This window comes from Lynx canadensis, chromosome B2 (genome assembly GCF_007474595.2).
Source record: "Lynx canadensis isolate LIC74 chromosome B2, mLynCan4.pri.v2, whole genome shotgun sequence".
Lineage (NCBI taxonomy): Eukaryota > Metazoa > Chordata > Mammalia > Carnivora > Felidae > Lynx > Lynx canadensis.
This window is the reverse complement of record NC_044307.1, coordinates 57,862,248-57,883,407: the sequence shown is the minus strand read 5'-3', so window position 1 is coordinate 57,883,407 and position 21,160 is coordinate 57,862,248. Positions and strand designations below refer to the sequence as shown.

At 36.2% G+C, this 21,160-nt stretch overlaps 2 protein-coding genes across 4 annotated transcripts in view; one reads left to right on the top strand and one right to left on the bottom strand.

Moving 5' to 3' along the window:
• The window catches only part of EYS (eyes shut homolog), a 1,650,074-nt gene extending 1,640,398 nt beyond the window's left edge, over window positions 1–9,676 (top strand). Inside the window, exons 41-42 of the mRNA XM_030315776.1 lie at window positions 2,380–2,541; window positions 8,487–9,676. Of these exons, the coding sequence (XP_030171636.1) occupies window positions 2,380–2,541; window positions 8,487–9,676 (1,352 nt within the window). The remainder of the gene's footprint in view (window positions 1–2,379; window positions 2,542–8,486) is intronic.
• A 5,989-nt stretch (window positions 9,677–15,665) lies between these two features.
• The window catches only part of PHF3 (PHD finger protein 3), an 82,738-nt gene continuing 77,243 nt past the window's right edge, over window positions 15,666–21,160 (bottom strand). For all 3 annotated transcript variants that reach the window (XM_030315773.1, XM_030315774.1, XM_030315775.1), the window contains 2 exons: window positions 19,598–19,793; window positions 15,666–19,373 (listed from right to left, as the gene is read on the bottom strand). In XM_030315773.1, coding sequence (XP_030171633.1) covers window positions 17,254–19,373; window positions 19,598–19,793 — 2,316 coding nt within the window. In that variant the 3' untranslated portion in view covers window positions 15,666–17,253. The remainder of the gene's footprint in view (window positions 19,374–19,597; window positions 19,794–21,160) is intronic.

Sequence of the window (21,160 nt, the reverse complement as noted above, 5' to 3'; positions counted from 1 at the left end):
GTCCACACAAAAAGCCCGCATGCAGATATTCATAGCACCTTTCTTCATAATTGCAAAAACTAGGAAGCAACCAGGATGTGCTTCTGTAGATAAATGAATAAATAAGCTGTGGTACATCCATACAATGTAATACCATTCAGCATTAAAAGAAGTGAACTATGAAGAAATGAGACATGAAGACATGGAGGAAACTTAAAATGCATATTACTAACTGAAGAAAAGCCAAGCTGAAAGGGCTTCATACCATGTGATTCCAACTATATGACATGCTGGAAAAAGCAAAACCATGGAGACCGTAAAAATATTGGTGATTACCAGTTGTTAAGGAGGGATAAATGGGTGAAGCACAGAGGATTTTTTTTTAAGTTTATTTGAGAGAGGGTGCACAAGAGAGAGCAAGGGAGGGGCAGAGGGAGAGAGAAAGAGAGAGAGAGAGGTAGAGAGAGAATTCCAAGCAGGCTCTGCACTGACAGTGAAGCCTGATCTTATGAACCGTGAGATCATGACCTGAGACTATATCAAGAGTCAGACTCTTAACCAACTGAGACACGCAGGTGCTCCCAAAGGATTTTTAGAACAGTAAAACTACTCTGTATGATACTATAATGGTAGATACATGTCATTATACATTTGTCAAAATCCACAGAATGTACACCAAAAATGATCCCTAATGTAAGCCATGGACTTTGGATGATAATTATATGTCAATGTAGGTTCATCAGTTGTAACAACTGTATGACTCCATAGCAGGATGTTGATAATGAAGAGGTTATATATGTGGGATTATATATATGCAGAGCAGGTTAGTATATGGAAACTGTACTTTCTGCTCAGTTTTGCTATGAACCTAAAATTTCCCTAAAGATACAGTTTATTTTTAAAAATACTGTGCAATAACATTTAGTATAATAGCATAAGAAGCAATAGGTGAAATATGCTAATGTCAGAGTCTCATGAAGATAGATTATTGAGTGGAAAAAGTAAATACATTATGCATAGTTTGTATATAATATGGTTTCTTTTATGTGAAATAAATCAGATGCTAGATATACGCACACATTAATTATATGTGCATCAGAAAATACACTGGCTACATATTCAATCAACTGTTAACAGTGGCTTATGGGAATTAAGAGAGGAGAAAGAACAATGGAATTTCATCTTTTTACTTTACGTTCTTCCATAGTGTTTAAATGTCTTATAATGATTATGTTTACCTTAGTAATACTTACAAAAATGACTTCAAAAGTACTTTCACTTTTTAAACTACCCCTGTATTCTTAAACCTTAATTCAGTGTTTTTGAAAATATGGTCCAAGTAACGCCTATGCCAGAAACACCTGGGTGTTTTTTTAAAATATACTTCCTAGACCCCATCTCAGCTCTATTAAGGGTCTGGTCTAGGAGTGAGGAATAGGACTTTACACTCTTACGAGTCATACTGGGAGATTCTAACCTCTACCATTTTGAACTGCAATAAGTCAAAATGAATGGTGTATTGCTTAAAAATCAGCAAATGCCAACACCTCTTGGATAAACACCTACCAGTTACCTGTCAACCGAAGGACAACAATACAGGCCTGATCCAAAGAGAGAACAGGCAAAATAACTAGGTCAATGATATATGGTGAACCAGCTAAGAAGCACTGTCACATTATAAAATGAGGTTCAAAGAATCTATAGATTCCAGAGAGACAAATACTGCCAAACATTCAGAACTTTCCTTCTTCCTTTCATAAACACACAGAAGCAACAAATAATATATGAGACATTATAAATCTATATAATGATTCTACTTCAATTTATACTGAAATGAATTTACTTAGACTTAAGGAAAACCCAAGGTTAGTACTTTCTGAAGAGATACAGATCTAAATTATTCTCAAGTAAACTGATACTTATTTCCATTTACATAGTCACTTTAAACATAACCTTGACTTGATTACATTTTACATTTTAATCAGAAATAAAAAACTAAAGAATAATTCATACAGTGGTATCTCTGTTTGGAAGCATTTTTAATGTAAGACATTCCCAAGAATCTCAATTTTTTGAGATAAGAATAAAACATTCTCATAATCTATGCATCTGATGCCTCTCTATAATATAATCGATCTAGAGCAGAGGATCTATGCCACACAGTACCAGCCAAAAGGAGCAGAGTTACCAGAAGTAATAGAAGGCTTTTCAATAATTGGCCCCATTACAATAAGCCCACATTTAGTGGGATCGTGGGATTAGAACAAGTTTACCATGGTTCAGTTTATTTAGCAAGGAGCAACTCTTGGAAGATAAGGTAAGTTCTTAAATGATAAAATTAAATATACTGTATATATGAGCAATACTAATTTTTCTTAATTCATGTTTTTGTTTTGTTAGCTTTATCTATAAGTGATCCATCTTTCAGAAGCCATGAATTATCCTGGATGTCTTTTGCTTCCTTCCGTATTCAGAAAAAGACACATATTCAGTTGCAGTTTCAGCCTCTTTCTGCAGATGGCATCTTATTTTATGTTGCACAGCACTTAAAAGCACAATCAGGTAAAGTTGGTGGGATATTTGCAGGGGGAAAAATCGTAATGAATTCCTAATTAAGAAATATATAATAGAGTATTTTTATTTCTTTAAGTCACCTAGCCTATAAAAGATGTAAACATTTGATACTTCTAATGTTCTGTTATTGCTGCAAGTGAATGTTTACAAATTGACTCCCTAAATATAAATTTTAGTAAAATAGCAAGAGCTGGGGCACCTGGGTGGCTCAGTTGGTTGAGCATCTGACTTCGGCTCAGGTCATGATCTCATGGTTCCTGGGTTTGAGCCCCACATTGGACTCTGTGCGGACAGCTCAGACCCTGGAGCCTGCTTCAGATTCTGTGTCTCCCTCTCTCTCTGCTCCTCCCCTGTCCATGCTTTGTCTCTCTCTCAAAAATAAATAAACATTAAAAAAATAAGAAATAAATAAAAAAAAATAGCAAGAGCTATATTAGAATTGAAGTTAGCAAAATTCACATACAGTATATTCTCAACTGTATAACCATCCCATCAAAAGAGGTTGAAGCCAAGCACAATAGCCCTATGTCAAAAGGAACAAAATATGTATATAAAAAATAAAGGAAAGGAAGGCATGAATGATGTGTTTCCAGTAAATCCACCCACATTTAGAGTTCCAAAAATTTTCTTTAAGTTATTGTGTTATCTAAATAGTAAACCTAGGATTCACATTCCAAAATAAGTTGGTAAAAATATTTTTATTAAAAATTTTTTTAACGTTTATTTATTTTTGAGACAGAGAAAGACAGAGCATGAACGGGGGAGGGTCAGAGAGAGGGAGACACAGAATCTGAAACAGGCTCCAGGCTCTGAGCTGTCAGCACAGAGCCTGACGCGGGGCTCGAACTCACGGACCGTAAGATCACGACCTGAGCCGAAGTCAGACGCTTAACCGACTGAGCCACCCAGGCGCCCCAAAATATTTTTAACTATTAAAAGTAGCACAATCATTGCAAAGCAATATGGAATAAAAATATCCACGTAGTATGCTCCAGTTTGAAAAATTGTTTTTGAGTTTTTATTACTTTACTGTTGGTTTCCATTTTCATAGGTTTTTCTCCTGAATTTTGACAAAGACATTTGGTTTTATAGTTATAATCTGTTGCAAAATATATAAATTTTATATTTGGCTGTTCTTTCATCTTGTTTCTCAGAAAATGAAATTTTGGTATTGGGAAATAATTAAATAAGCTTACTTAGTTTCCCATAGTCAACAAAAATGGTTTCCTGATTTTCACAATGTAATCTAAGTATTCTTTTAAAGGTGTCTTAATATGTTGCTAAGTGATTAGAATATCAGGGAATTAGACTAAAGTGTTTCCATCTCAATGCACTGGTAAAATACCTTCAAAATAATTTCAAGGAGAAAAGATAATTTCAAAGAAAAAAAAAGATAACATGATTGAGCTACAAAATATACATTAGAAGAGATTTGTTTTCCTGAGAGTTGATATTTTATTTTAAATTCATGATTAAATCTCCCTGTGAAAATGCTAAAAGGAAGAATTGTACATAAACAGAAAATTTACACTTATAAATCAAGAGACATTAAAAGACAATCAGCTTTAGGAGTGCCTGCATGGCTTAGCTTGGTTAAGCATCCGTCTTTTGATTTCATCTCAGGTCATGATCTCATGGTTTGTGGGCTCAAACCCCACGTAGGGTTCTGTGCTGACAGGTCGAGCCTGCTTGTGTGGGATTCTCTCTCTCCCTCTCTCTCTCTGCCCCTCCCCTACTCGTGCTCTCTGTCTCTCTCTTAAAATAAATAAACTTTATAAAAAAAACAATCAGTTTTAGTTATGTTGCTCATAAAAAAAACCTCAGGATTAACCTTTGTATGATAAGGGCATAAAATCAAGAAATATTTGGAACAGTACTGGCCAAGAATGTTGTACTATAGTTTTATAATTAGTACACTAGATACATATTTATGTTTATGTATGTAAAATAAAAAGCTCATACATATTAACATATGTAGGAAGACAAGAGCACATTTTCTTTCATCTGTTATTAAATGGCACTGTATTTCAATTCATGTCAGTCAAGATTTTCCTTTTCTCTGCTTTAGACACTGTTTACAAAAAGAGATAAAAATAGATTTATTACTTTCATGTCATGGTTGGTGCTGCATTTGACACTTATGTAAGAAAATCACGAAAACTGTAAAATATTAAAAATCTAAGCTTTACATTTTCAGATTAGCCAAAAGGTACTTATCAGATGAAAAGCATAAACTTACTTATTAGTGTTCAATTGGTGTAATCAAGTGGTAACATATGTTTCATTTATTTAAGGTTGCATAAAATACAAGTGATGTTCTCATACTTTTTACCTTCTTTATGAGTTATGCTTAATGTAACCTTAACTAAGTCTTCTAGCTGATTCTCTGCTAAGAGGAACTTTCAGTAAAAAGTGCCCACTTAGTACACAATGTAAAAAAAGACAAATTTAGACGTCAACAACCAATTAGGTTTTCATATGTAGAAGACCAAATTCTCAATAAAGTATCTGTCTATTTTGAGGTTAATAATTTTAATAATCTAACATAAAATTTGAAACAAAATGATAATTTCAAAATTATGCTAGTTGATTTTAGATCTTTCATTTTGGGAATAAATTTTAAAGAAATAAATCCTTGGCACCTGTTTATCCATTGCTGGTGAGAATTTAATATCTTAAAGTGAATGTGTAGCTTAGTCGGTTAAGCATTAGACTTTGGCTCAGGTCACGATCTCACGGTTCATGAGTTCAAGCCCCATACCAGGTGAGCTCGAGCCCCAAGGGTGAGTCCCAATTCTCTCTCTCCCTCTCTGCACCTCATGGGATTCTCTCTCTCTGCCCCTTGCTCACTTGCACCCTTTCTAAAAAAAAAAAAAAAGATCACCCTTTGCGATCTTTAGGAAAAAGTGTTTTGACACATAAAAATTATCAATATTATGTTAAGTACAAATTGATCATGGATAGCCTGAATTCATCTTGCTATAGTTATAAGCCTCACAAATATGTTTTTAAAAAGCCTAGTCATTCCGGGCACCTGGGTGGCTCAAGTCCCTTTAGTGTCCGACTTCAGCTCAGGTCATGATCTTGAGGTTGGTGAATTCAAGCCCCACATGGGGCTCTCCGCTCTCAGTGTGGAGCCTGCTTCGAATCTCTCAAAAATAAACATTAAAAAGAATAACAACAGGGATGCCTGGGTGGCTCAGTTAGGCATCCAACGTCAGCTCAGGTCATGATATCATGGTTCGTGAGTTAGAGCCCCCTGTCAGGCTCTGTGCTGGCAGCTCAGAGCCTGGAGCCTGCTTTGGATTCTGTGACTCCCTGTCTCTCTGCCCCTCCCCGGCTCGTGCTCTCTCTCAAAAATAAATAAAACATTAAAAACAATTTTTTTTAAAGAACAATAGCAACAGTGAATTCATTTATGATCTTCAGTCCATTTATGAGTTCAGTTTCTTGTAAGGACTGTCCACCAGGGATCAATTTCTAACATATACTTATCCTAATGCCAATCTGTTCTCACAACCCATGACTACAGCACCATATTCTAGTCAACTAAAATAAAAGGTTTGCATGACAAAATCTGTTAGTACAGTTACAAGAGCAATCTTAGCTTCCAGGGACACAAAGGGGGAAAAGAAAAACACCTTTTTTGGTCAGTTCTTCATAAGACAACATACCAGCAAAACGGCATTAAAATAAGCCTTCCTTTATTCTCTTTCCTCTTAGAGTTGGCAACTTGATATTATAGATTGCAGCTTTAGCTTTCCTAATCATTTTTTTTTTTACTGTTTTTTGGGTTTTATTAAGTTTATTTTGAGAGAGAGAAAGCATGTGCAAGTGGGGGAGGGGCAGAGAGAGAGAGAGAGAGAGTGAGGGCAAGAGCAAGAGCGAGAGTGAGAGCGAGACCAAGAGCGAGAGCGAGAGAGAGAATCCTAAGCAGGCTCCACATTCAACATGGAGCCCCCATGGGGCTCATTCTCACAACCGCAAGACTATGACCTGAGCCAAAATCAAGATTTAGATGCTTAACAGACTGAGCCACCCAGCCATTCCTAAAGGTGATTTCTTAATTCAATAATTGTTTATTTAGCATCTAATTATGTGCCAGGTGCTGTGCTAGGTGCTGGGGATAAACCGTTGGGCCAAATTAGACACAGACCCTGTTTCCATGAAGCTTACGAGCTAGTGGATGAGGCACCTATTAAATAATCACAGGTGTAACGACAGATTATAGACACTAGAAATTCTTTTTGAGGAAAATGATTCAGAGAACCATACTTTGCATGGGCTCATATAGTTTTCTGAAGTTGAAATCATAAGTGTAGGACTATAGACCTGCTACGTATTCCAGTCTTCTTAGAATAATGGTGGAAAGGGGACCACAAAGGGGAGTAGAAGGAAAGGACACTGTGGGAGAGAGGTGAGGCAGTGTTGCACTGCCCAAGGAGAAAAGGAAGAATAGCATGTGCCAAGAAATCTCCTTGGATAAGAAATTTTATTGGTTGTGAAATGTTAGGGAGAAGGGAAAATGCTATCTTGAGGAAGACATCTGCAGGATTTGTTATGTAAACCACCCTACTAACCTCTTGAAGCAGCTTTACCATTGAAGGACCACATTCTTTTCTTGGCACAGAGAGCTGCATTTACTTTTCCTTTGAATGCCTCACTGCAACTTCATACACAGGCTAGATATTTATTCATATTTGTTCCCAGATGACTATATAATTATAAAATGAGGTAAACATTGTGAAGGAGAGAAATGTGGTGCTATCAATAAAATAAAATAACCTGACCAACTCTGTGGAATCACAGAATAGTTCTCTGAGGAAGTGGCATCTGATCTCAGACCTGAAGGATAGGAGTTTCCTAGATGAGGTGGGATGAGGTGGAGTGTTCCAAGAAAAAGAAAACAATGTGCACAAACGTTCCGAGGCAAGAACAAGGTCAGTGTTGTTGGAGTAAAGAGAGTGGAGGAAGAGGGAGAATACACTCCAGGTGAAGCTGGAGAAAGGGGCTGGGAAACCTGCAGAGCCTCTGTAGATGTTAAAGATTTTAGGCTTTTATCTCAACAGCAAATGCCATTAAACGGTAGTATAATGACCAGATATTTTCACTTGAAAAGATCACTTTAGCTTCAGTTTAGATTGGAAATTCAAATAGGAAGAGTGAAGAGGCTCTAGCAAATAGATTGAGCTAGAAATAAAGCTAGTGAATCTAATGAAGATGGCAAAGGCGGACAGAATCAAGATGTTTGCAGTGAACCAAAATGTTAATAAACCTGTTTATGTGTGGAACAAAAAATATATGGAATCAGGGATCACAGCTAAATTTTTAGTTTGAAGAACTGGAGGATGAGGGAGTGACTCACTGAGTTTGCAAAGACTGGAAGATGCCAGGTGTATGGGAGAAAGTTCACAAACGGAGATACGAAATTTAAAAGATCTCAACTAGGGATGTGTGTAGTTGTAGACAGAACTTGATGCCAAGGACATGGCTGAAACTTTTTCATAGCACCCGTATTAACTGTTCTTAACTCTCTTATTTACTGCCTCAATCTCTGTCAAAAAAGCAGAATCAGATGTTTGGAGTAAAAACATCTTTAAAAAAGCTTTTTTTACACATTCATCCTTAACTAGATAAAATCATTAAAGGTACACTTCACTTTAACTTAGTACCACAATACATTTCATTCAATGCAAAATATTTACAACTAAGAAAAGCTTACGTGGCCAATTCCTGAATAATACAGGATATATGTATGAATAAATACCCATATATTTTCATCTGTAGATGGAAATAAAATTCTCTAACATTGTGATCTAGACTTGCCTTTTTTTGCCCAAAACCAAAACTTACTCAAATGGCCAGAAAGGGCAAGAGTTTTTAATGGAGTAACATTTTCCTGTTACTAATTAACTGTTTTTTTTCCTCAACAGGTGATTTTTTATGTATCTCCTTAGTAAATGGTTCTGTTCAACTTCGCTACAACCTTGGTGACAGAACTATCATTCTAGAAACTCTCCAAAAAGTGACTACTAATGGAAGTATTTGGCATGTGATTAAAGCAGGAAGAGTTGGTGCGGAAGGCTACCTGGATCTGGATGGGATAAATGTAACAGAAAAAGCCAATGCAAAAATGAGCTCCCTGGACACAAATACTGACTTCTATGTTGGAGGAATGCCATCTTTAAATCTTGTAAATCCTATGTCAATAGCAAATGAACCTGCAGGTTTTCAGGGCTGTGTCCGAGAAGTTATTATAAATAATCAAGAGTTAAAATTAACTGAATTAGGAGCAAAAAGCGGAGCAAATGTAGGTGACTGTGATGGGACCCCCTGTGGGTACAAGGTGTGCAGAAATAGGGGTGAATGTATAGTAAATGGCACAACTTTTTCTTGCAAATGTTTGCCACATTGGACTGGAAATACATGTAACCAGTCTGTGCACTGTTCAAATAATCTTTGTCTCCACCAATCTCTATGTATACCCGACCAATCATTTTCTTACAATTGTTTCTGTGCTTTGGGTTGGGTGGGAAAGTATTGTGAAAACAAAACTTCATTTTCAACTGCAAAATTTATGGGTAATTCTTATATTAAATACATTGATCCAGATTACAGAATGAGAAACCTTCAGTTCACTACTATATCCTTAAATTTCAGTACTACTGAAACAGAAGGCTTAATTGTATGGATAGGAAAAGCTCAAAAGGAAGAAAATGATTTTCTGGCAATTGGTCTCCATAATCAGTCCTTGAAAATAGCAGTTAACTTAGGAAAAAGCGTATCTGTGCCTATGATCTATAGCAATGGCACATTATTTTGTAATAAATGGCACCATGTAAGTGTAATTCAAAATCAGACTGTTATTAAGGCCTACCTAGATAACAACCTAATTCTCTCGGAGGATATTGATCCACACAAAAAATTTGTTGATTTAAACTATGATGGCATTAGTTATCTAGGGGGCTTTGAATATGGCCGAAAGGTAAATACTGTTACTCAAGAGATTTTTAAAAGAGATTTTGTTGGCAAAATTAAAGATGTATTTTTTCAGGACTCAAAAAAAATTGAGTTAATTAAATCAGAAGGATATAATGTTTTTAATGGAGATGAACAAAATTAATGACCTAAATACTGGTAATTTTGATATACAAAATATATATGTAAATGTATTTTGATAGCTATTTGTGGCACATTGTTTACTAGAAATCAGCTATTTACTATTAACTGAAATAGTCTAAATGCTAACATACCTTATTTATAAGCTTATAAAATATAGCTAAAGAAATGATTTTGGTTGGTTTTCCTACATCCAATATCTATAAACATGTTGATTCGAAAGTTTTCACTCCATTAGTTCACGTAGTGTTTATTCATCTGTGAATTGGTTTTAAATGATACAAAGAAAAATAAAACAAATTATTAACCAAAGGAAAAATAAAAATTATGTAAGAAAAAAACTACACAATCATATTCTGTTGTATGGCTCAGCTATGAATATTTATATGATTGCAATAATATGAAATTTAAATATGAACTAAAACCAAAGTTATTGCATGAATGTGGGAAGATGGAAGGTGGAGGAAAGGAGTTGGCTGGTGAGGGTTAAACATTTAAATCCCACAGTAAGACATTAATAGATACCACAATTGTTGCAACCTTTTTTAAAGCATACATGTCACAAATATGAAGACACATATCCTAAGAAATATCTAAAAGAACTGAAAATAGTAACCTCTGGAGAGGAGTAGTGCAAACATTGCGGGGTTTTGTTTACAAACCTTATAAAATTACTTGACTTTTTAAGCCATGTACTTACATAACTGATCAAATTTAAAAATTAAACTTCATTTACACCTAAATTTTCAAGTCTACAGATCTCAAAACTGGGCATTAAATAGGTTCTGAATAATGCCATTGAAAAATTATTGTACTGATTGTATCTATGCCATCAAAAATAGTAACCTGAGAAAATTCCTTTTACCCAATCACCAGTTATTGATATAATTGTAGATAGCATTTTCTCTCCCCACCCCACCATTGCATGTTGGGAAGTAGTTATTGCTGCTGTTATTTAGCATTTTTAGAGTGTGGTATTTATGACAATTTGGCCACCAAGAAAGCAAATGACAACACGACTGACACAATACACTAATAGGTATGACTATACCTGGAGAGAAAAAATATTACCTTGGTAATAAGCAACATGTGAAGTTTGAAAGGAAAGATACATTAATTATTAAATGGAGAAAATGGTTTACAAATAAAGGGGCAGGTGCATGGTTAGCTGCTCATTGCTATTAAGCAAAATCTGCCTGTACAGGTTCCAGTCTATACAAAGAAACTAAGCAATTTATCATTTGAAGAATTAAAAAAAATTTTTTTGCAGGGGGGCACTTGTTTTTGCCACACCATTGCAATCAGAAGGCTACAGATACTATTGGAGGGCCCCAGAACTAAAGAACTTTGGCACCATTCAATGGCACACAACATACCCCCAGGTATATGAACATTAGAAAAAGTGTATGAGCAAAGTATAATGTAAGGTAGAACTACAGAATGTCTATATAATGATTCCAAGGCTGTGTGTGTGTGTGTGTGTGTGTGTGTTGTTCTGTTTTTTAACAGAAACCATGTAAGAAAACTCCATCCAACAATATTGGCTGAAAAACTGTGACCTAAATTTGTTTTGGCCCATACCATTTCATCTAAACTTTGGTGATATTAAGATAATAACTGATCTTTAAAAAATTCATTTTGATGGCTGATAATTAGATCTCACTTTAAAGACATACATTTTATGTATAAAGCTAATAAAGCTGTTCTCAAAGGTTACCAAAGTTCCAATGAACCACACCCCCATGATAGGCTACATGTTCTCTCATGATACAACGTGCCTATCCTTAAAGCAGCACTTCCTTAAGTATAAAACAAGGAACTCTGAGAGCCCGTAAGTCTTCTGGGGATCCACAGAGTACTTCCTTTCTCAATGACAATTCCATGTGAAGCCAGGTTTTCTTCATATATTTCAAATGAGATGACATATTGCAAAACACTGAATGCAGAGGCAGTTAAGAGAATCCAGAGATGTGCAAAAATGAAAACCATGACATTCTTACCAAATTTAGTGTAAGTTATTTTTCACACAAATGTTACATTAACATAATGATCAGTGTTAAATAAGTTAACAATTATTTGTCAATTATAACATCTTAATTTCTAATATGCTAAATGATACAACCCATTTTTTGGGTTCTCAATAACTTTTTAAAGAGTAAAAAGATCCTGAAACCAAAAAGTTTGAGAATTACTGTTAAAGTTGCTTCTCACAGCTGCAGTTTCACATGAAGATGTGATCACTTATCTTCTGCACTACACTGCAAGCTCCAAGACTGGAGGCGAATGGTACTGCTCACCATTCAATTCCAAGAATCAAGCACCAAATAGAATAGGCACCAAATAAGAATTTAAAACTGCTATCTACCAATTTCCTATAAATCAAAATGACTCGAAAACTTTTTTTTTTTTTTTTTTTTTTTTTTTTTTTTGTAAAATCTAAAATTTCATGTGGTGGGAGTACCTGGGTGGTTCAGTCAGTTAAATATCAGACTTCAGCTCAGGTCATGATCTCCGGGTCATGTTGCCCCTCTCCAACTCCCGCTCTCTCTCTCAAAAACAAAACATTTAAAAATTTTTAAATTTCATGTGAATTATCATTATTCATTTTTGCTATCTTTGGGATGATAGTGTTGCAGATTTCCTGTAATGTTTTTCCAGCACAAAATAGAAATAATTGATACAGAAACCCTTTAAGATAACTTTACTATAAACATTACAATGCTTCTGAAACACAAAGTGTTGAATGTAAACATGTTTTATAGTAAGGTGAATGCCTCATATCTGTCAGAAAGGTTAAAATTAACACAGGAAACAATAGAGGATGCAGACGAGGCTACAGAAAAAAGGGAACACTTTTGCACTGTTGGTGAGAATACAAACTGGTGCAACCACTCTGGAAAACAGTGTGGAGGTTTCCTTAAAAAAATTAAAAATAGAACTACCCTATTAGGGATCCAGCAATTGCACTACTATGTATTTATCCAAAGGATACAAAAACGCTGACTCAAAGGGGCACATGCACCCCAATGGTTATAGCAGCACTATCAGCAACAAATTATGGAAAAAATCCAAATGTCCATCCACTGATGAATGGATAAAGATGTGGTGTGTGTGTGTGTGTGTGTGTGTGTGTGTATACACACACACAATGGAGTACTCAGCGATGAAAAAGAATGAAATCTTGCCATTTGCAACAATGTGGGTGGACCTAGAAGGTATTATGCTAAGTGAAATAAGTCAGCGAAAGACGTATGATTTCACTCATGTGAAATTTAAGAAACAAAATAGATGAACATAGAAGGGAAGGAAAAATATAACAACAAAGAGGCAGGCAAACCATAAGAGACCCTTAAATACAGAGAACAAACAGGGTTGCTGGAGGGGAGGGTGGGCAGGGAGATGGGCTAAATGGGTGATGGGCATTAAGGCGGGAACTTGCTGGGATGAGCACTGGGTGTTACAGGTGATGAATCACTAAATTCTACTCCTGAAACCATTATTACACTATATGTTAACTTGATTTAAATAAAAAAATTAAGGCAATGTTTATCTTTTAAAAGATTCAACAAAGTTGCTGCAAAAAATTGACTTGGGGACAGAGGAGGGAAGTATTCTCTTTTAAAATAAGGAATATTTTTAAAGTACAGCTTGGGCAGATATGTCCATACACACACTGAATTACTTCACAGAAAAAGGTATTTAGGGATATTGGTAGTTATATTGAATTCACTGCCTCCTTTAAGTACTCTGGTTTCCCCCACCCAAAGACTCTGTTCTGCATCTATAAAGTAGACTCGTGTTTTCAAGACCTTTCTAGCTCTTAACCTAAAATTTCTTGCTCTATACATGAATTACTGAAATTCTTTATGAAACAGGAATCAAAGAATCAGAGTTGACACCTTTTTAAAAGTAGTAACCAATTCTATTCAAGATTTGCCTTGGGAGACAAATAGTCATTAGTAAGTGGTAACTTGACCAGTGTTTTAAAGGGATCTGAGCAGACTGAAATAGTGCAACTGGTACATTTAAATGTTAAAATTAAGTAAACTATTCGCTTTAATAAAATCTGGTTCATTAGCAAGCTCTCATAATGCATTTTAACTTGATTCATATCCTTCTTTAAAAACATAGCTACAATTAAAAACTAAGACCATACCTGATTAGAAATTTAGCAGTTAACTAGTTTTATATAGTCAAGAAAACTCCATTTTCTTATCTATTGTTGGTATTTTTAACTTTTAAACATATTTACTATGATCCTAGATGTGTTTTAACTCCAAAAACTTAGTTCACCCACAAGTAAGTTACAATCAGCAAGTCAAGAATTGTGGTAAATAGAATGGTCCCTTAAAGTTGTCTACATCCTATCCCTGGTACCTATAAATAGGTTATATGGCAAGAGGGAATTGAGGTCTCAAATGGAACTCAAGTTCCTCATCAGCGACCTTAAAATAGGAAGGTTATCCTGGATTACCTGGGTGGGCCTAATATATCACAAGGGCCCCTTAAAAGTGGATGAGGGAATCAGAAGGATCAGAGGTGGCTTTGAATTGAAGGAAGGGACCTTGAGGCAAGGAAAGTGAGTGGCCTCTAAAAGCTGGAAAAGACAAGGGGAATGGATTTTTCTCCTAAGGCCTCCAGAGAAGGACACGTTGATCTCAACCTGAGATCTGCATCAGACTTCTGATCTACAGAAACGTTCAATAATAAAGTTGTATGGTTTTAGGCCACTAACTTTTTAATAATTTGTCACAGCACCAATAGAGAATAAAAGAGAACTTGAGAATTAGGATTTGAAACGAAGATAAACTTTGCAGATCTATACAAGGGAACCCACACTTTTCGTCTTCCTGCTCACTTTGAGGAGTTGGGCTAGTCACCACAGACAGGCTGGTGGAATAGAGAGGAAAGGGGCTATGAAAGGCATATACGGTAATCAGGCTTTTGTCCCTCTCTCCTGTTCTCAATTCTCATACAACTGGCATGCAGACTTTGAAGAAAAGTGGAACTGAGCTAAATTCCAGTTCTGACAATAGCAGTCTAACCTTGGGCACTTTTTTTTTTTCTTTCCCCCTAAGTACAAGTTTCCTCAAGAGACCTCTGAGGTAAGTCAGTCTTCACCTTTCAGGCTGCCCAAGGTTTATATAAAGTGCTCCACACAAGGTCTGACATAACAGAGGGCTCACAGAGGCTTTCTTATTGCAAGGATAACAAGAGGTGGACTTTTTGGTATTGAGACACCCTGGTACATTTTACTTAAGAGAGGTATGTAGAATCTGTCTGAAGATGGTTCTAAATTTTAAAAAGCATCAAATTTTTTGAAGATTAAGCTTTCCTTAAGACAGGAGAAACAAAGAGGAATCTCATTTAACTCACATTTGTGTTAAGGCTGGTTTGTAGGTGAGACTTTAAAAGACTGAGAATGGCTTTGGATCTACTACTCACTGAAAATTTTTCTCATTTCCCTTTCCTCCCAAGTTAAAACCTCAGTCAATATGCCTATACTCCCCCTAACCACCACAATGTTTCAGTCAACAAGGGTAAGAGACCTGGTTTTAACACTTAGTAGCCCTGTAATCTCAGGAGATGGCCACCACTAATAGGAGCCTCTATGAGATCAAGCTCCAATGAGATATGAAAGCATCACAATATATATAAGAAACTACTGGCTAAGAAGTAATAAAAAACTAACTTAAAGGCTTTCTTCCATTGGTTAACCCATTTTTTACCTTACCAAACAAACAAACAAAAATTCAATGTCTACTCAACTCCCCCACCACCATCCCTACCAGATTAAGCAGGGGAAGCAGACTTACTAACATACATAGTTGAAATCAAAAAGGTAATTTTTTTGGTTTGAGGGATTTTTTTTTGGTTTTTGTTGTTTTTTAAGTAAAACCCTGAACAATTTCTTCATAATGCTGCAAAAGATGACCTTAAGTTTTGTTTGCAAACTGACTAGTTTTCTAACAAGTTAATTTCCAAAAGAAAAGTAGACAAAAATTAAACAAACTTTACTTAAATACAAGTCCTCTGTTTCAGAACTTTTATGATCATTAATTTCGGAGGATAAGGATGACAAAAAAAAGGGTTGCAAGTTATTGCAAGTTAGACAAAATGTTTGGTTTTGAATTTCAGCTCCTTTTCTCTCCAGTGAGAACACCAAAGCTGACTCATTTTCAAAACCTATTTTTAACGGTAATCTTTATACTTTTTAAGAAAATCAATTTTATCTTTTTAATTTTGTGAAGTCATTTATATTTTTCTTCATTAATACAGAGGAGCAAAAATACTGTTTTTTCTTTTTTGGCCTCAAGTGCTAGTAACTTTTGGTAGCTATTGGTTTAAATTATAGCAATCAATACAGTAGGTAATTTAGGGTGTAAGCAAATTTAAATTTGGATTAACAACAGCCTCCAGGTGTTTTCTATCTCAAGAAGTACTAGCATACAAAACTGTAGTTATCCCCCCTCCTCCACCAACAAATTACACATGTTCCAAAGAGATTCACAACATGTTTCTCTAAAATAAAAGTTCTGAAATGATTAGTCAGTGTACCAAATTTTGATGGTATACAAGTTTTCAGAAACATACCTATAAAGTGAGCTATAGCTACAACAGTTTTTCATTAGTAGTTCTCAATTCATAGCCTCTTTAGAACTACATGATTTACCTCAATAGCCTGTAATCTATGGTGCAGAAATCGTTTTTTCCCTCATCTATTGCCTGATTTAGAGAGCTATGGCTCTATGCCCTTGGTGGAGTAAGGGTTTAGCATCTGATGATAATTAAAGCTTTAAAGAATACTTTGACTACTGAATTTCAAATCACACACACAAAATAGGTGAGAAATTCTTTTATCATATTTAGAATCAAAATATCCCTTAAAATATTTACATTTTACAGTAAAAAGGATAGCAAAACACAAGATCATGTACAAGCTTAAGTATTCAAGTTTCCAAAGAGCCAAAAATGAAAAGGAAAGAAATGGCCTACCACAAAGTTGTAGTAATGGTAATAAATGCCTTCAATGAGTGCAGATTAAAGCAAGAAATGTACTCCTTGGGCGTCTGATTCTTGGTCAAAAACTGCTCAACTAAATGATTAATATAATCTGATTATGAAGTTGCTTGGCGTTCTGTTTCTCCTCTACAGTTTCTTTAAAAACAGTGCAATTTAAACAAACTTACAGAGCACACATTACTCTCAAATTAGTCATTATATAAAGGACATTCACTAGAGGCAGTAAATATACTCCATAGTTAACCATATTTACCAAGTAAGGAATAAAACTAAAATTTCTAAGCCTTTATTGCATATTAATAAAACAAATCTTTGAATATACAGCAATGTAAAACTTTTAAAAATATTAAATTCCTAGAACTAGGGACAGTTGGTATGAAGAAGGGATGATGAGCACTGGTACAGAGAGCACTCTGCACCAACACACAGATTTTATTGTTCTGCAAACCACCAATATTAAAAATTTAAAAGATGGCACAATCCTAGCAGGCAATCGTAAAGTTTTTAAGATACAACATTTAAGTTATTTAAATGTAATCTTGAAGCAGCCTGCAAATTTTACCTTTTGCTTTTAGCTCTGTCAGTGTGGTCCCTATCTTTGTGGTACCTATCTCTGTCCTTTTCTCCTTCTCTATGTTTACTTTTCTCTCGTTCTTTGTCCTTTTCATGGTCTTCACTTTTAGGTTTATCTGGTTTCTTGTCTACATTCCTACTATCCCGGCTTGCTTTTCCATCTGCTCCTCGATCACCATGTGACAACCGCGCCCTCTCTTTATCTTTGTGCCCTTCCTCCCTTTTTCTGTCTCTGTCCTTGTCTTGGGTTCTGTCTCTGCGTCTATGCCTTTCAGACTCTTGCTCCCATTCCTTTTCATGTCGCTCTCTTTTCAAATGGTGTGAATCACTATAAAATCTCTGTCGATCCCCTTTACCCCTATTAAATGGCCTATCCAGTTGCTGTTGGTCTTGCCTACCCCAAGGGTCACTATGGCGCCTTTCTGGTCTTCGAATGTCTTTAACCTGGTAAAAATTTTGTGGGCCTATATACCTTGATGTTTGTGAAAGGGGACCCATCATACGTTGTGGTTGGCCTGTCAGGTGAACAACAGGTGGCCAGGGAACCATGGGATTTTGAGCAAAGCCAAAGCCTGGAGGGGGAAGTAAAGGAGGTGGTAAATGTGGTGGAAATCCAAACATGCTTTGTGGGGGAAAATTAGGAGGTCCTGGAAATGGAAATCCAGGGGGGCTAGACTTGAGATGCTGAAGGTTGGGCTGCTGTGGCCTCATGGGTGAAAAGTTTGCACTCGTTCTGGGGCTGGTGCTTCTGGAAGAAAAGTTGATGCTTTTAGAAGGAAATTCTGATTGACATGTGTTTCCACCTTCAAAATGAGATGTTGTCGCTGTGGATCCTCTTCGGAATGGGTGCACAGTTTCGATATTTTGCATTAAAATATCCTCCTGTAAGGGTTTTGTTTGTTCTGCTTGAGAAGTGTGTATGTTTTCTACTGACGGTGAGTTTTGTGCAACCCCTGAATTATCACCCTGCTGAACACATGAGCTCTTCTCTACAGAAGACAACTTTTCCTCTACATTCATTTGTTCTGTTAAGTGCTCCTTGTGTGACAGACCAGGCAGGGTGTGTTTTTCTCCATTCCGGCAATTATCTCCATCTTTGTTTTCTGAAGCAGTTATCTGCTGACTTCGTCCTGCTGCTTGTCTAGGATCCCGTTTCAAGTTGATAAACTGTGGGGACCTTGTTGTATTAGCAACAAGGTTTTCACTGCAACTGACATTACTATCTATGTTTCCTTTTCCTACATTAGACCTGCATGGAGAACTAGTATTTGAAGTCCGATTATCTTGCAAATTATTCTCTTGATCTTGCAGCAGCTGCCTTTTTAACGTTCTCTCTTTATTCTCCACAGTTTCTTCCTGTTTCGACTGAATTGACAAATTTGTTAAGAATGCTTCTGTAGAAACATCTGGTGGTTTACCTCTGAGGCTAAGACTCGTCAAAGGTCCAGGAGAAATGGAAGAAGAACCCATTACTGATGTTTCTTCTCCTACTACTGAATTACCTGTAGACTCTGAAAGATCATCTACTTTAACCTTTACCTCCTTGGCTTCACCATCAGTTACTTCCACTTTATCTACTTTCTCTGCTTTGGGGTCAGCTTGCTCACTTAGAAAAGGAATTTCTTTAAGAGTATTTTGTTCTATCACCGATTGAGTCTGTTCATATACCTGACCAGTAGTGCCCAAAAGGCTCTGAAGTATATCATCCACAGGAAGAGGTTTATTTGCTAATTCCAGAGTAGAAGGCTGATTTTCCCAGCCAATCAATACCCCAGGAAGGAATCTTAAAGGTTTTGGTGGCTCTTGTTTGGTGACTTCCACTAAAGGTTCAATTACTGTTGGAAGGTCTTCCTGAAGAGTTTGCTGAGGCTTATTTCTCTGCTTGTGTAATACAGTTGTAAAAGAATTAAAAAAGTCATTTTCTTCCTCTGGTGTTTCTTCTGTGGAAACTTCCATCTTACTTTTTTTGTCAGGTGGCAATGCCATTGGTACGCTTTCAGAAGTCTCAGCTGTATGACTAGTGCTAACACTAGCACTATGTTGCCGCTTCAGTTTTTGACGAATAATTAAGCCCAACAACAGATTGGGTCTATGCAGTTCAAGCCCTGTATAAAATAAAAAACATCAATGAACAGTCATTTTCAACCATTACAACACAGGGTACATTTTTGCATCTAGCTTATTACAGCCTATTAGGTGGGTGCCTGTCCCTGTGAAGTCAGCTCTAGAGGGCTGAAACCCAAGAATGCAAGCAGAGTCTGTCTTCTCACTCTGGTCTCACCTCCCACTTTTTTTTATTCATACTCTTATTATTAAAATGTATACCTACCAGGTCCATCAAAAGGCACAAGAGGGTGTGGAATTTTATCTGCGGCACCCAAAGGAATAAGGTACATATCCTTAACCTGCTTCATGTTGTTAGCAGCTACTCCATAGCGCTTTCTGCTACTGAAGTATGCAAACAGCAAAGTATAAGAAATTTGATCTTCTTCAGTTACAGGTGTGAAGCGAACCACACAAATTTCCTATTCAAGAAAATCATAAATGACTGTTTAAAATAATAACCTAAAGAATAGCTGGGTTTTAAATATCATTTCTCAACTAGTAATAATCCAGTAAATTTTATAATGATGATTACTGAAAAACATGATTTGCCAACTTAAATGCAGATAAAAATAGTAAAAGGAAGGAACTCTTAGGAAAAGATGTTTGCTGACCCACTGACAGATCTGTTTTATCTGAAGGTGTCCCATAAGACACTGAGTCCCACAGTAATTAATTTGCTCAAGGTGACACAATTGTCAGTAACAGAGAAGGTATTTAAACCCGAGTCCTTTGATATCTACACTACATCCTTATTTCCTAACTCATAATCTCCACAAATGGTTGCCTGTGTTTTCAGTATACTGAAAATTAATACCACCTACCACCACCCTGCCATGTACACATACACAAAAAAACTCAAATCCAGTGAAAATCCGGAATGGAGACTGGGTGAAATACATAAAACACCATACGTTTTATGAAATCATTTGGTTTACTCAGGAACTTATTTGTTTGCCTCTAGGTTCTAGAATTTGTTTCCAATAGAAAAGAGAATCCCAATGTAGTATCAATTTGGTAGTATAAAAAAATGAGATGACTTTTCATGAACATACATAATCAAAATGAAGAGAGACAGACCTGCTACAAAGCCTAAATTGATAGAAGTTCCTATACAGAACATGTAAATGAGCTAAATTATGGCTCTCTTATAAAAGGTCTGTCATCTAAACTGTCCTCTTTTAGGGGTGTGTTTCAGTCAGTTCAGGAAGGAGGCATATTATAAAATACTGGGCAGAAGTATATGGGTAGGCCAAGAATGATTCCCAAAATATCCAAGGGAATACCTCCCCAATGCTTTCTTATGACTTTTACTATCATGAGAAAGTGATAGCAAATAAGTGTTGTAACTTTTCTACAATGCTTCAAAGTTTCTTTGTATTCTAATACTGTATTAATTTAAATTCTAAAACCTATATTGAAAAATATATATTCATAACGCCTGGGTGGCTCAGTTGGTTAAGTGTCTGACCCTTGTATCAGGTCAGGTCATGATCTCACAGTTCAGGAGTTCGAGACCCATGTCAAGCTCTGCAATGACAGTGTGGAGCTTGCATGAAATTCTCTTTCCCTCTCTCTCTGCCCCTACCCCACTCATGCTCTCTCTCAGAATAAATAAACTTTAAAAATTTTTAAGCAAACAAACTTCAGGGGGTGCCTGGGTGGCTCAGTTGGTTGAGCATCTGATTCTTGGTTTCGGCTTAGGTCATGAGCTCACGGTCATGAGTTAGAGCCCCAAGTCAGGCTCTGCACTGACAGTGAGGGACCTGCTTGAGATTCTCTCTCACTC